This window comes from Tyto alba, unplaced genomic scaffold (assembly GCF_018691265.1).
Source record: "Tyto alba isolate M040663 unplaced genomic scaffold, T.alba_DEE_v4.0 Super-Scaffold_18, whole genome shotgun sequence".
NCBI lineage: Eukaryota > Metazoa > Chordata > Aves > Strigiformes > Tytonidae > Tyto > Tyto alba.
Window position 1 is genome coordinate 12119697 of NW_024881280.1, and position 15461 is coordinate 12135157.

At 44.3% G+C, this 15461-nt stretch overlaps 1 protein-coding gene across 8 annotated transcripts in view; it reads right to left on the minus strand.

Moving 5' to 3' along the window:
* Window positions 1-15461, minus strand: part of RAD51B (RAD51 paralog B) — a 448074-nt gene that overhangs the window by 40878 nt on the left and 391735 nt on the right. For 7 of the 8 annotated variants that reach the window (XR_004405956.2, XM_042790959.1, XM_042790958.1 and 4 more), the window contains exon 11: window positions 3632-3751. Coding sequence is in view for 6 of the 8 variants with exons in the window: in XM_042790959.1 (XP_042646893.1) it covers window positions 3632-3751 (120 nt within the window). In the remaining 2 variants the exon portion in view is untranslated. Of the gene's footprint in view, window positions 1-3631; window positions 3752-15461 lie in introns of those variants that run through there. The other variant, XR_004405957.2, reaches the window with a different exon arrangement.

A 15461-nucleotide genomic window follows, 5' to 3' on the forward strand; every position in this document is an offset into this window, starting at 1 on the left:
TGCCAAGGCATGGGGGCAGCTGTGGTGTTCTACTGCAATGCAGCTGTAGCTCCGTCAGGATGTGACCCTCTCAGCTGCTGTTGATGGTGGGCAGTTGCTGGTGGAGAAGTACTGAAGGTGCAGCACCATTAGATGCTTTTTCCTTTTTGTCAGATGTTCGAGAGCTGCCCAGGAACATTAAGTAGGGAACGGTCTTCTGACATCTTCCAGGTAAGATGGAAACAGGAGATCCTGAGTGTTTGAATTATGAAAGATCCCAGTGTGTTACCTGCAAACCAGTGTTTTAACCCCAGTGTCCTGGCCGAATTCCAGCTCTGCTAATTACATCCTGCCTATGTGAAAATTCCCCTGCGTTTGTACACCGCTTTCTTCCCTGCTTGTTTTCAGCAGCTGTGTGGAGTTGCCAGGCGCGGCGAAGCGAAGCGCTTGCCATGTTCCACCTCAGGCCTGGCTGCCTTTCAGCGGGGAATGAAATGAGCACTGTGCACAGCATCTGCAGTGAGCCTGGATCCACTGCAGGGAAGGGTGCTACAGAAGAAGTGTGCCCAAGGACCAGCGCTGGCACCTCGTCATCGAAGGCAACAGCGTGAAGAGGCCAAAGGCACCAGCGCCGAGGTACACTGCAGGGTCACGGGAGAGACAAGAGGAGGCTGCTGCACTGTGATCTGATTTTCCTCCTGGCATCTCTCACCTGCAAGGACTGGAATAGCTGGCACACACTGATCTGGTTTTGGGGGCTGACTGACTTTCAGGTTTTTTTGCACAGTGGGAGCAGCTCTTGGTCCCGCTTACACCAGCCACTGCCAATACATTTCCAGCTGTTGCATGTCCGGTTATCGATCGGCGTGGACAAGGGAAGCAAAGCGAAAAGAAATAATTCAAACCCTTTACATCTATAGATTTGTTTCCTTCTCTTCTACTTCATGATTCATGTGCACATTGCTTTTTGCTCAGCCCTGTTGGGAACAACTCTCTTCAACTGACCATTAATCCCCCTGGTGAAAACCTGACTCATATCACTGAAGAGGAACTGGCTGATGGATTATCCCTCTCTTCCGAAAAGGTGAAATAGATGGCTGCAGCAGTAGTTATAGGATTCTGATAATAAGAAGCAGTAAGACATGCAGGTCACATACAGAAGTATAATGAAATCACATATATTCAATACAGGAGTGACTTATTGGCTCATCTGTCCAGTTTTATTGTCAGACAAGTTCTCTCTTTGATTATGGTATTTTTACCACAGTCCTGCCTGAATATTATATGGAAGCACATACAAAAATGTTTGAGGTTGCTCCCAATAGTACACCAACTCCACTGGAAGCAGTGGAGGCAGAACATGCCCAAGGCAGACAGAGCAGTGACTTGCTTCTCCTCCACCCTGCACCCCACACCCCGCTCTGATCTTTCAACACCTTAATCCCATGGGAGAGCAGCTGTGAGTAGTCTCTCTGTTCTAAGGGGGAAAAGACAAGGTTATCTCAAGGTGTGATGCCAGCATGTTTTCACTGTGCCCCAGAAGTGGAAGTACAGCAAGCCTTGAAAAGGGAGGGAACGTGTGTTGTCAGTGGTGTAAGGTAGAAAGCTGGGACTCAAAGACCCGAGTCCTGTTGCCACACTACCCACATGACTTCAGGCAAGGCACAACTTTTTTAGTCTCATTAGCCCTGTCTTTAAACTGTATTTAGTACTTGCTTCATGGGGCTGAGAAGAAGGGGGATTAAGCTTTAATTCATGAATGTTTGTAAAACATTTTAGAACTTGGATGGAAATTTCCCAGGTAGTGCAGACAGCATTAAAGAGCTTATCTCCATCTCCAATGGCAAATGGTCCCGCAATATGAGAGAAATAAGTGAAACAGTGCTTGCCTTTTGGTGTTTATAATAATAAAAACCTACCCTCCAGCTTCCCCTCTCTATCCTTCCACGTTTTTTAAAAAAAGGAGAAGCAATGAGAAATTTTAGTCTAAACAGAGTGCAGTTGCTCCCTGGAGACTTGAATGCATCTCAGTGGAATTTTCCCTGCCTTCAGCCTTTTGTGCTTCTGAAAGGTCCTGGAACCAGGCATGTGACTGTAAGAGCAAAAAAGACTCCTGTGTCTGAGTGCTCTACCAAATATTTACAAGATACCCAGATAAAATGGCTACAAGCAAGTTCAGCAGGGTTTGACTGAGTGGTCAGCAGTGCAGCACTGCCAAGAAAAAAATCTAAACTTTAGTTAAAACAATATTAAAATTAAATTTTACAAAGATCTCTTCAAAGCACAAAACTGGTAACACTGAAGCTGGAGAACTGCTCTTCCCCAAGGTGAAATGTATTAGCTTTTAAAAGTTGCTTATTGAAATGGAATAGCTTCCTTGTTGTGATGGAAACTTCCTTGCTAAAGGACAGCCCAGAGCTGCGTGAGTAGGCATGTAATTAGATAGCTGCAGAGCAGCCTTCTCCGTGCCATCCTGCTGGTGGCTGGGAGTGATGCGACATCGGCTTCCACACCCCATCAGCTTCTCAGTCTCTTGCACTGCCATGGTAAGGGTGGGCAGCACTTTTTAACTGGGGCCGTGTGCTCCCCAGCAGCTCTCTCATCACCCAAAGACAGCCCAGCAAACTGGAGATTGCAACCTGCTCGCCTCGCTGCCACAGGTGGCTCCACTGCAGCTCATTCCCTTGCTGTGTTACCTACAGCCACTTCAGCAGTACTCCAGACCCCCCATATTTCTGTACGGGTTACTCTGCTCCCCAAGAGGTTGCTAAGGCAGACTTTCCCTGGGACCGCAGAGGACAGAACCAGCCTCTCGGGCCAACGGCGACCGTGCAGCAGCAGTCGGCACTAACTGAGCTCACGGCTTTCCCGTAGGGATGTGAGGCTTGAGAGCCGGGAACAACCCGATCCCAATCCCAGCAGCCAGTGATGCCTTCCGCGGCCTTGAGCGAGTCATACATTCTCTAAGTCTGTAAGGTGAGTAAATAGCTCTGTGGTTTGCAGTCGTGCTGTGAATACTTTAAAAGTGCTTTGAAGACAGAGGAAGCCAAGCAGCTGTAATACACAGAGATCTTCCCACCTTTTGGATTGCCACCTGTTCTTCCATTCTGAACTGTCAGACCCCGGCTATTAGCAACGCTGTTACATCATCTCTGATGGTTTTCAAGTGAGTTACAGGAATAAGAGCTCACTGAAGTATTGCTTCTTAATCAAGCCAATGAGTGGGTTTCTCATTTCTCTTAAAAAGCAGAAGCAAACATTTCACTACATTATGGGCTGTGGACACCAAGCCCTCTCGTGTGTTTGACTGTTGGTGACCCCAGATTGGTGAGGAGACGGGGTGAATTAGGAAGGCATGTGTGGCCTATGCTCCTTCAGCAGCATATGTGTTGTTCAGAGGCTTTTATTACTATGTCACTTCAATTAAGCTGACCAAAATACAGAATTTTCATAAGTTCAGAGTTAAGTATGGCCCCACACATACAAAGAACAGCACTTGGTTTTAACGTTAGTCTTAAAAGAGACAAATGAAGAAGAATGCTCACTATCTGCTTCACCAGACTTTTGAAAACCAATGCTGTCATTCATTAACTTCTTAGTGGAGGTTTCATTTGTCCTTTCTAGAGATTGGATGTATTTCTCAGAGTCTCACCAGTAGTGCTGGGTAAAGCAGCATCGAGTAAAGTATCTTTCAAGGCAGTGTTCCTCACTCGTATGGTCTGCAGGGCAGGATTGGTTCCTTCCCAGGTTAAATTTGTTTGATCCTTTTCATCTGAAACACACAATACAGACAGTCATCTCAATGCCAATGTGTCAAAATGAGATCACAAAGTTACCTTTTCCTCCAGTGAGCAACCACTTGGAAACCCATTTAATCCACAAAACAATTCAAGGTAACTAGTTCAGTATGAACCGATTTCACGGATTTGCTGAAAATGGATTGACTTAGACATAACGGTACGCTTTCTGCTAGTTACCTTCTAGTTCTAGTTTTACTAGTCCTTCTAGTTACCGATGTCCAGATTCTCCTTCTCATTCTGGCTGGCAAAGTACCTGATGCTACTCTCATGCTCTGGAGCCAAACCTCAGACTAGTCCAGGCCTCTCTACCATCCTTTGGCGGAGCTCTACAAACACCAGCATATACTTGCTGAGGACCTTTGCATCACCCTAATTTTCCAATGAAACTGTTTTTTAGTAGCCAGTGCCTATGAACAGTGAATGGGTTGTACAAGAGGACCGACAATCTCTACCACAGCTTAATTTCTACAGTTCAAACACATTTCCTAGAGTTAAACAGAGCACACTTACACCAATGTATTTTCCAACTACTAGCAAGTGGCCTTGGATTCAGAGAAAATATTATGGCTCCACCCTATGTGCTTTACTAATACCTGGGCTGAGGGCAGAGCCTGCTTCCTAACCAGTATGTGCTGCTCCTCTTCTAATCTTAGTCCCACGTCAATGCCAGGCTGTAAAGTGCTTTGGGATGAAGTTTTCTATGTAAATACAGGAAATTACATTACTGTGATTAGAAACCTTGTGTAGAAAATGGACTTTTGTTTGAGAGGAGATATTAAAAAAACAAAACGAAAGCCTTCCTGATCAACCTGCAAGCTCATGAAAAGAACACAAACTGAAGAAACACACACACTTATCAGGACCAAAATATCCAAGGTACTAATGAATCATCAGCCAGATCATATCATGTCCTCATGTTTGCTGCTATTAAGTGTGTTACAAGGTGTCCCAGGCCTATTCAAATATGTACTTCTCTTCCCATCTCTACAGCTGACCTGTTGAGACAAGCTCCATCATAGCACAGGGAGACCTCAGCTGCCAAAAGGACTCTGCAGAACAGCCAGTTCATACCTGGGCCAATTCCTACTGTTCTGTATCAAAGCTTTGAAGCAAGCCAATAAAGGTGAAAGGAGGAGGGTGAAAGGCAAGGTATTCCACTGCAACAGGCAATGACATTATTAACAGAGGTGATATTGTAGAAGATACACAAGGCTTACACATGTTGTCAAGGGACGATGTGTCTTAATTTTCTTCCTCACCTCTAGCCCTCCTTGTTAACTATATGAAAAGCAACTACACTAGAAAAGAGTTGCTCATATAGCTGTCCTGGTATAACTATACTGCCGATGATGATAACCCTAATGCAGGTAGGACAAACCCCACTTTTGCCAATACACCTTTGATGAACTTCTCAAGGGAAATATGCTATACCGACAAAAGCACCTCTAAGACTGTTTAAAACAGCTTTGTTTTTTACTGCAAGGCATCTACAGCATTGTTTAAAATTATATCCCTACCCAACTATACTTAATTTTAGTGTAGAGCTGGCTTGACAGCCCAGAAAATGTATAGAAAATCCTTCTGTGAATTTACTGGGAGACCATAAAGAATCGGTGCAGTTGCCTAAGCTCTGCCTAGCTCTGGGAGAGGGCTGGCAGGAAAAGTATCTGAGATTTGTTTCAGTAGAAAGCTATAGAAGGGAGTAGGTGAGTAAATTTTTCCAAAGAAACAGCTCTTAGGGAGCCTTTGGGAACTTTATATCCTTATCCTATTAAACCAACCAACCAAACAAACAAATAACCTCTCCTCCCACCCCAAAAATCCACTCTCTCAGCAAGGGAACAGAAAACACCATCTGTCTTTGAGAAGAATTCAGGCATTCCATAGTCATGATGTACTAGGCTTATAAAAGTTGTCATTCTTAGCGCATCATCAAAGATACTGTAAAAGGTTTTTGTAGTGTCATATTAGCCAACTACATTTTTGAGCCTGATATAACCCAGTAAATATGCATTTTCAACATACTATCTCTTTTTTGCTTACTTGTTTGTTTCTGTTAAACCATGATGTTTTAAAAAATCACAGGAATTTTGGAAGTCTGTTTAACACCACTGCTTTTTGAACAGCATTGCCCAGGAATTTCAGGCCTAATGAGTCTCACATTTTGAAAAGCAGCTGGCCATAGGTTTCAACTCCAGGATACTATAGCTTATTTCTGGTTTCCAGTAAGGTTCATTTTCCACCAAACGGGGTTTGTGTAGGAAGCTTAGTTGCAAGTTTACCTGAAGAAAGATACCACCCATCCATAATCACAAATTATAAATCTTAACGTACCTTTTTAGCACTGTTTTCTAGAATAAGTGCTAGTTACTAATAGGTATTGAACACTTCCCATTGATTTTGTGTGGAATAGAATTAACCAGTTATATCCTTACCTGAAGTAAGCTGATGCTACATAAAACTGCTTAGATTTCTATACAGGCTCTGATTCAGTCCTTTTTACTTTCTCTGAGTGGTTCAACTGGTGGAACTGGCCTAAATGATTATAGGCAAGCACACGTAACCCTTCCATGGGGCTAGAAGCCATTGCAAAGTTATTTGTAGTGTATGTATGCAAATCAACTTCAGTTTGAGATAGTCCAGGAGAAGTTTGAGGGGGATTTCCCTGCTTTATGTAATCTATTGTTGCTTCTTAGCTTCCTCTATTCACATGGCCAGGAGGCGTAAGTATGACACCGCTGGTAATTTCTGAAACTCAATCTGAAAGCAAATACAATGTGTTCAGTGACCTACAGCAGTCTTGCAGCTTTTGGTAAATCCTCGGGTGCTGGCTCAATGCTATCTGGAATAAAGGTGGCCTGAAGGAGCAGTGGGGGCAATAACTCTGATGGTAAGAACTTCACTTAATGGCATACTTTGAAAGAGGTCAGCAGCCAGGAAGATCTATGTGCTATCCCTCAGATGTAACTCTGGCCTACCCAGAGCTCTAATTTTACATTTCTCGATCTGTACAGAGTGCTGCACCTCGCACATGATGGGTGCTGCCAGTTCAGTGTGGGGCATTTACAAGACCCCTGCAGATCAAACTGCGAGCACACAGCTGTGGCTGCCTTCCCTGGCCATTCCCACGGGGAGGTGAGGAACAAAACTCACCTTACCATGTGCTCAGGTGGATGTAGTCCCAGTAAAGATACTCACTGAAATGACAGGCCAGATAGGCAGGTGATTTAAGGCAGGTAGGAGAATCACCCTGCCTGCTAGCAGCCACGGGAGAGCTCTGTGCTGCTAAGGCCAGGCTGCTTCTGATACCCAGGTGAGCCTGTTCAGTGCTAGGCTGGGTACTGCCCTCTGCCCAGGGCATCGTGCTGTACAGATTGCACTGTTATTGTTACAGATTGGAAGATTTATCATTCAGCAACAATCCAGATTCTGAGAAACACGCTTACCAAAAACCACAGCTAAGGGAAATACGACAGGTGAAGTAAGCATGGTGGCACTGAGGAGGAAGGAAACCTCCCTGCAGTGCACTGATAAGAGTGTGCTTGATATATACTGCGTTCAATCTGGACAAATCGCAACTGGGAAAACACAGGAGAGCCGAAGGAAATTCACCTCGGAGGCCCTAGGGACTGAAATCAGTCTGTTAAAATGCTTTGTTGGTTTAATTTATCAGTACTTAATTAGGATGCTTAACCAACACATTGAGAAGACAGTAACTGTCAATTATTCAACAGGCTGACCTTTCAGTTACAATATGACAATTCTGAATAGAGTTCATGGAAAGCTTGTCCTTCTTGGGTACTTCAACAAAGCCAAAAGGGAACTGGACTGAACCAAAAAAAAAAAAAAAAAAAAAAAAGAGTGGAAAAAAAAGTAGGGCACTATTGTGAAGACCTGGTTAAAAATACAGGTCTTGCCATGGGCTCTTTGAATGATCCTGGGCAAGTTGTTTCCTGCCCTGTGCTTCAGTTTTTCCCATCTGTAAAAGAGTACAACAATGCTGACCTTCCTTGTAAATCACTGAGATAAATAGCTAGAAAAGCAGTAATACGTTATTAATTACTTATTAATATTTCTGAGGTAGAAAAAGCAAAGAGAAGAAGCCATCAATCTTTCAGGGTTTTCTTGATCCTCATAAAAAATAAAAAAGCACCACGTAACATGAATTTCACACAACAGAAACTTTTGGCAAGCCACCTTTAAGAAGAAATAGTGGGTGCACAATTAAAAGAAAGTTAAAAGCGGGCAGACACTCAGGAAAACGGTCCAGATGGTGAAATGAGTTAGGCTGCAGAGCAGGCTCCCACAGGAAGCGGTGAAACCCCCATTGTTTGAGGCATTTGAAACTGAATTCTTCGAAGTGCTGGTATATATAATACAAGGAACTGTTCTGTGCTGCCTCGAAAGGTAGCAGTGCTGGGACGACCTGCAAGAGCTATGCCTACCACTTCTAAAATTTTAGGAGGATTCTTGCTGCTCTGACTATGAAGAGCTGTAGACACTCCTTTTATCAATATAGTATCTGGGGAACATCTACTGGAGAGTAACCACATTGTGCTTTTGCAGGAGATAGATTCAGCAACCCTTAACAGACCTTTCACATTCCTGCTTCTGAGATCTGAATTTTGTATGTCCAAGACGGGAAAAAAAGCCCCCTATTCTCTGTTTGAGAATTACAGTGTGCATCCTACAGACAGACTATTTATTTCCTGTATTACAATCTAATGAAAAACTGGGTGGCTTGATTTTTTACAAGCAGTGGTTTGCAGAAGAAGTACCATTATTTTAATGGGAACCAAATGAGCGATTATTATGTAAATGGCATTATGAGACACAGAACCAATGCTGAAACATTAAATGCTCTGGGTCAAACTCATCAAAATGGGAACTGGCAGCAGCGTACTGGAACACTGGGGTTTCTCCACACTCAGATAGTGCTGCAAACATTTCTCGTTGCTGCTAATGCTAATGGTTCAGCTCCTCTGGAGGTAGCTATGGTAGGGAGCCTGACTGCTTCTGTTGTTACTGGCACTTAAAATCTTAAGACCTTCTCTGAAATCCAAATTCAGAGCTTTGGGCCAATTTTATTGATATGACTCCATTTACTGGTTGGAGCAGTCAGAGGAAGAAAAATCTTTAAAAGGAGCTTAAAATTAGAGTTTTAATATTTTCATTTCCTCTTGGTCTCAAGAAATTCTCTACCTGCTGGTAGAGAAAAAAAGAGGCGGATTGATTCAGATGGCATATTTGCACTAGTGACCCTGTCTGTCTTGATTCACTTGGGCAGGGCGGGCACGGTGTGCTCCCGCTCCCCGCTCGGCCCCTCTGGCAGGAGCGCGGGGGCCCGGGGCGCGGGGCAGTGCCCCCCAGCACGCCTCGCCTGCTGCCTCCGCGCAGGAGGGCTGGCACCGCTGGCACGCTGCCCCCGTCCCTGGCCAGGGATGCAGCAATTTCCTCAGGAATGAATCACGAACAAGAAAACAAACAAGAGCTATTTCAGAAGTTTTCTTTCTCCCCCCGCAACTGTCCTGTCCAGTATCATATTCCTGACAGTTTATTCTTCAAGAATTTAGTCATCTAAGGTTTCAGTGACTCATGTGATGATCCTTCTACCCATTTCCTGGAAAGAGTCCTGCACGGGCCTCTACACCTCCCTGCCATTTTCCTCGAGGGTCTCATTCTCACTACATTTTCATATAATTCAGTTTTCCTCCGTTTTTGGGGTGGAGAAGGGAGGCAAAAGTATCTTGAGTGCACCCAAATTTGCAGTGTAACCGGAAAGCAACGTGGTGAAAGAAACATGTGGAAAACAAAGACAGGCACCGAAACAGAGAGTCTCTTCTGGAAGTAGCTGCCTCTTGGGCTGAAAGCTGGTTAGAAGAAAAGGAGCTGCTGTAGGAAGAGCTGTGTGGTACAATACGGTCATGAATTTACCAGGGCTGTACCCTGTAAAATGAATAAAAAGATTTGAAGGCTCGCTCAGATCACTTTCTGGGTGGCTGTGACTCACTCTGGGCAAATGCCACTGATGACAAGTACCCTGACACAAACTAGTGAATGAATTGGGCTGGATGGGAACCAAAATAACCATTTTACATACTTGGGCCAATCTGAAAGACACTTCTGTGCAGAAAACAACTGCTTCCTTTTCCTGATTAAAGTTCAAAAGCTGCTCACTGACAGCTTGAAGGATACTTCAGCAACTTCTGATCTAAGCAGGGTTGTGCTATGCCTACAGCAGACAGCTGCCTGGACATCAGTGATGCCCAGACCATACCTTCTAGCCCACACAGAAGTGCTACCTGTGCATATTTACGTTAGTTAAAACAGGGGGTCTAATGGTCTTCCTAAAATATTCAGAAACGTGTGTGAGTGTGAACCCATCAACATAACTGCAGAAGTGTGAAGCAGCCCAGCGGCAGTGCTGGTGCGTGCTTACAGACACTCTGCGCTGAAGTCAGCAGCCTGAGCATCCTGGCTTACACTAACTTGCAGCAGGGCTAGGTAAGGAATTTGCAGATCTGTCTGAGGGAGACCAGGCCAACATGTCCAGCATTCTTAGAGGATGATTTCAGTGCTCAGTTACACCAGTATAACTGGCATGCATACTGGTGTGTGTGCATATAAATATACACACACACACACACACACACACACGTATATGTATGTCAGTATATATACACTAACATGCATCATAAGCCTGTTGCCTTTAAAGGGATATGGTGTCAGGTCAAAGCTGGCCCGACATTCTTCTTATTAAAAAAAAAATAAACTTCTACAAGCCCTGATTCCAACAGAAATGTTTCCATGATTTATTTTAAGAAGGGAACATTCCCCCGCAGTGCTCACCGCAACCCAAACATTGCAGCGCTGTGCAAGAGCATGAGAATCAGAGAGGAAACTGAAGAATCTATTTTCACTGCTCAAGAAGAGAAATACAGAAAGTAAATAAATGGCAAAAGCAGTGACAAATAAACTTGATTTTAGTGGTGGCTGCAGTGTTATCCATAGTATGGCTAAGGAGAGTAGACGTGAAGAATGCATGCTTTTCTAGTGATTTCTACAAGACATGACTAAGTATGAGATGGAGACTCGTGGGAGCCATCTACACTGTAAGAAAGGGATTTATTTTTCTTTGGTTGATCCTTCCTGTTCCTCACACCTTGCCTTTTACATCTGAGAAATTGAATAGCAGACGAGAAGAAACTGCCTCACTGTTTTCAAAGCTAGAAAATAATTTGAAGCCCAGGCAAGCTATCCAGGAAACAAATCCCTCATTTGTGGGAGTGCTTTCAGATGCTTGAAAGTAATGGGAAGAGTCTTTCTCTAAGTATCTGGAGCCCTCTATTCTACAGAAAGGGGAACCTGCCTTCAGTGCTACTGCTTGTTTCTTTGCTCAAGTTTGCAAAAAGCGTCAAGCTCTAGGAGAAGAAAAAAAGGGGCACATGGAGACAGAAAGAACTACTGAGTGAGCACATACTTTCCTGACCTAACTACTGACTGCATGCACACACACATGCATGCAGACATGCACACACAGCACACAGCTCCTCCGTCGGAAAGGTCTGTGTACCAAGGAAAGAGGAAAAAAAATAGTGAAGCCTGTCCAAAAGGGACTGTAAAGGCTGATCTCGTGGCAGATTAGTGATTTCACTAGTAAGTTTTTGGAAGCTGTAAACAGGAAATGGTTAAGTAAAAGCAGGTGGAGCATGGTGACTGCAGGAACAACGCAGGAAATAGCTGAGCGTCTGAATGGATGCAAAAAAAATGCTCTTCTGCTCAGTCCTTGGCAGTCGCAATACACTCGCTCCTCCTTCCCCTGGTCCTCCTTTGCTACCCTTATCTCCCCAAGCTACAAAGTCTTGCAGTCTGCAAACACCTTTCGCTTGAGTAATCTGTCCTCCCTGAATTTGGGAGCCAGCATGGGAGAGCTGGGAGGTCCTACCTGGAAGGCAAAAGACAAGAGGGACTCACCTACTGCACCAAGGATGAGTCAGAAGCACCCAGCAGTACCCAGTGCCTGCCAGGGGCTTCAGGTCGGAGGAGCCAGAACAGCATCTCTGGCTACTGCCTCAGATGCTGCAGTACCAAGTGTATTTAGCATTAGAGTCAATCAGAGAAACATCATTCTGATCGTCCCTTTCATTCTAGGGGGCTCCCAAAGCACTTAGATGTAGGAATCATTTTCCATCTCTACTGAAACACAGTCCCTTCTGGAGGAGAGCACTGCAGCTGTTTAATAGCTCACAGCAACATCACACAAGCAGATGGAAAAGAAAGCGAAATGTGTAAGAAACGTTCTTTCCACTTTCCTTCTAACCCTTCCTTTCTCTCCTCTTTGTCCACAGCAATTTGTGCCAATTCCAGACGACTCCAGATGTGTGTCTTTCCCACCAGTATCTGCGGAGACTTGGCTCTGGAGACTGGGATCTGCTTGCCAACATGCTGCCTCCTGGTGCTTTCAGCCCCAAGGGTCGAGTTCTTGCTGCCACACTTTCCTCCCTGGCTGTGCTGCCAGACATGCTGCGGGATGGAGGGCAGACATGCTGGTAAGGAACAATTCTGCTTTCTCCTAGATGAGTATAGTGTCGATGTAAAATTGTTTAACGTAGACAAGACACTCTTGCCTTCAAAGCATACTAAACAGTCACATGAGGAAAGTTAAGAAAGAAGCACAGAGATTAGTTTGAATCATTTTGATCCTGTCTACAGTTTAAGTAGTAGATGGTAAAGCTATGTTGGCAAATTCTGCTCTTAGATATTCCTCCTCCTCTCCTAGATTTAAATTGAAAAAATATCTGTTTCTTCTTATATTCTGAGCAAAGAAAGCACTAATGGCAAATGGGCTTCTGTGGAGTTGCAGCAGCACAAACAAAAAGGTATTTTTTGGTAGAGAAATCTTGCAAAGAAGTCTTGCTCTTTTTTGATATTGTTATTTTGGCAAAACTTACCAGGTGTTATTGGGAATTCAAAGTTATCCTGCCTTTTCTACGTCTTTTAAAACAGAGAGTTACTATATACAACCTAACACTTTTTAAGTTCAAACTCTTAAATCCGACTCTAGTCAGGGCCTTTAGGAGTAATGTTCAAACTCATCCTGCCCAATCTCCAGTATCCCACAGGACTGCCCAGACCATACCCTCCCTTTCTGGAGGTGTCCTGAGAACAGTTGCGATCAGTCTGGCTCCCCACACCGCTGTTCCTGGGGGGGGGATGATGGAGGGGGCACTGCCAGGGCAGAGGTTGGTGCAGCACCTTCTGCAAGTGCCACCACACTCATCTGCGACACCATGGGGCATAAGTACACAGAGAGGATGTGTCCTATCAACTTCAGGTGGATGGCAGGACAACTTCAGGGAGTTAAACCTTGGCACTGACCTTAGGGAAAAAACAGTTTGCGATTCGTATGAATCAAAGAAACTGAGAGAAAATAACTGTAATGAGCTGGACAAAAATAAACAGGTGTTTCTTTCCTGCTCTTTTCACAGTTTCTGCTTCCCTGCACCCTCACCCACATTTTTTTTTTTTTTGTGCTTAAGTTGTTGAGAAAAACAGCAGGAATGAGGTTCCTGGTATAATTACAGTTTGCTGAGGAAATCGCAGTCCGCAGCCATAATTCCTTTAGTGCTAGAGACAGATGCCGCTGAGGTCTAATCACAGCCTTCCCACTAACCAGGCCCTAAGTCTAATCTGTCATCAGCTGAGAGGCCGCTGGCTCCCACCGCGCGTGTGAACTCGAGCTGCTCGGCTCGTTCCTCTCCCCTTGTCCAGAGCCAGGCAGTGCCAGAGGGAGGGTATGTTTCCATTCACTCCTTGCCCTCAGCTACAGCGATACTACAACTTCAATGTGCTGCTTATCTCTCCTCCATGCCTAGTATCAGGGCCACTCAAAGCCTTGCTGGAAAGGGCTCAAGTGGTTGTTTTCAACTTACAATGCCGCACAGTGACTGCAGTTCAAAAATACAATTTAAGCCGAGATAAGCTGAAGGAGAGTCTTAATGAGAATGGCCTGTAGCTAACTCCTTCCAAAACGTATGGCATTTTCTGCTTATTAAGAGAACAAGGCTGCACTCAGTGACAGATCATATAACCTCCATATGTTAACAACAACAACAAAACCCAAAACGGTATGACTGCTGATGAGCACAGAAGTAGGAGGAAGAGGGAAAAGCAGAACTGGGTATATTGAAAAAAGATCCATGAGAGAGCATACGTGTAAGGAGAGACCGAACAAATCTCTCCTGCATGTTAGACACAGCTGCCATTGCCACAAATGTTTTGTATATGACATTCAAAGAGCACAGGGCCACATCTTTGAACTTCTCAGTGCTGGTGAAAGAAGCTCGAAAAACATCAGACCTCACCAGCTCAGGAGTGCTCCTGTGCAGGCAAAAAGTCACCATGATACTGAATGAACATTTTTAAATTGAATTTTGGTCATATAAGAAAACTGGGTGAAGAAGTCTAATTCAAAGGCATGTTACTGTAGTATGAGTGAACCAGTGAGAACTGGGAAAGTCCTTAAGCTGGTACCTGCCTTATAGCATCTGTATAGTTAACAGGTACCCTGAAATAGCAGAGGAGATGTAGATGTTTGGGAGGTGTAGACTGAACAGCTGTGTTTTACGTAAGTAGCTCTTAAGAAAGGCGTAAGGGAACAGAGTAGGTCATCATTTCTGGTCAGAAGCAAAAGCATATTAAACTAGCTGACTTTCTGTAGCAGCCTGTGGCCAACTCAATTTCTTTGTGTTCAGCTTTTTCCGAATCTGCACATGGTAGCTGGGCACACGCGATAATACTCACCAGATCTCTGCAGTAAAGGCGTGCATGGCAGCTTCTCAGCCACTGATAGACCAGAGGAACAGAAAGTATAGCACAATGTCTCAGAGGCGGGGGAAGGAGTGACTCATACAGGAAGAAAAACAAAGCAAAGATGAACTTAGAGCATAAGAGAAGAGGCAGTGTTGGCTGTAAATCAGTTTTCCTGCTCTCAGAAGGGTGGGTATTACAGTGAGAGGAGTTGTACTTGACAGTAATGGAAGTCCAAGGAAGTTTTAATAAGATTAAATGGCAGTCACAGGCCAGCACAGAAGAGGCCTTAAGGCGAAAATCAAAGACGGGAAGTGACTAAGTAGGTCAGAAGCTGTGGGTAGCGAGCTGGATAGATTAAGTGGGACTTGGAGCAACTAAGTTAGCTCTGGTAATGACAAGTGATAACACAATGTCACCAAGTTTAACAAATCTGTCTCTGAAATCACCTTCAAGGCCTTGATAGCAAACCAGAGATTGTGGAGTTCTAATACTATCTACATCAGAGCAGATACTGTATGTGTTTTAACAAGAGATCGGTTTTACAGTCACTTTTTGACCCTGTCAAGCTTCCTGTAAATAGTGTGCTGTTTTGTCTGAACAGGATTTCTTCTTAAGGAGTTAGGAAAAATGAACTGACTAATAGAAATTGTGAGACTCTGAGAAGGGCCACTACTGCAGGTTGAAAAGACAGATGCAATGGAGAAACTTCTTTCCACCTCCAAATTCAATAAGACTTTGATTCAACAGCTTTGTTCACATCCAGGGCAGCCGGAAGAGAGCAGTCACCTTGTATTTTTGCACCTGATGAGAAAACCCCAGATTGTATGTGTGCACTGGGACAGTTCAATGTGTGTCTATTCCAACTTCAAA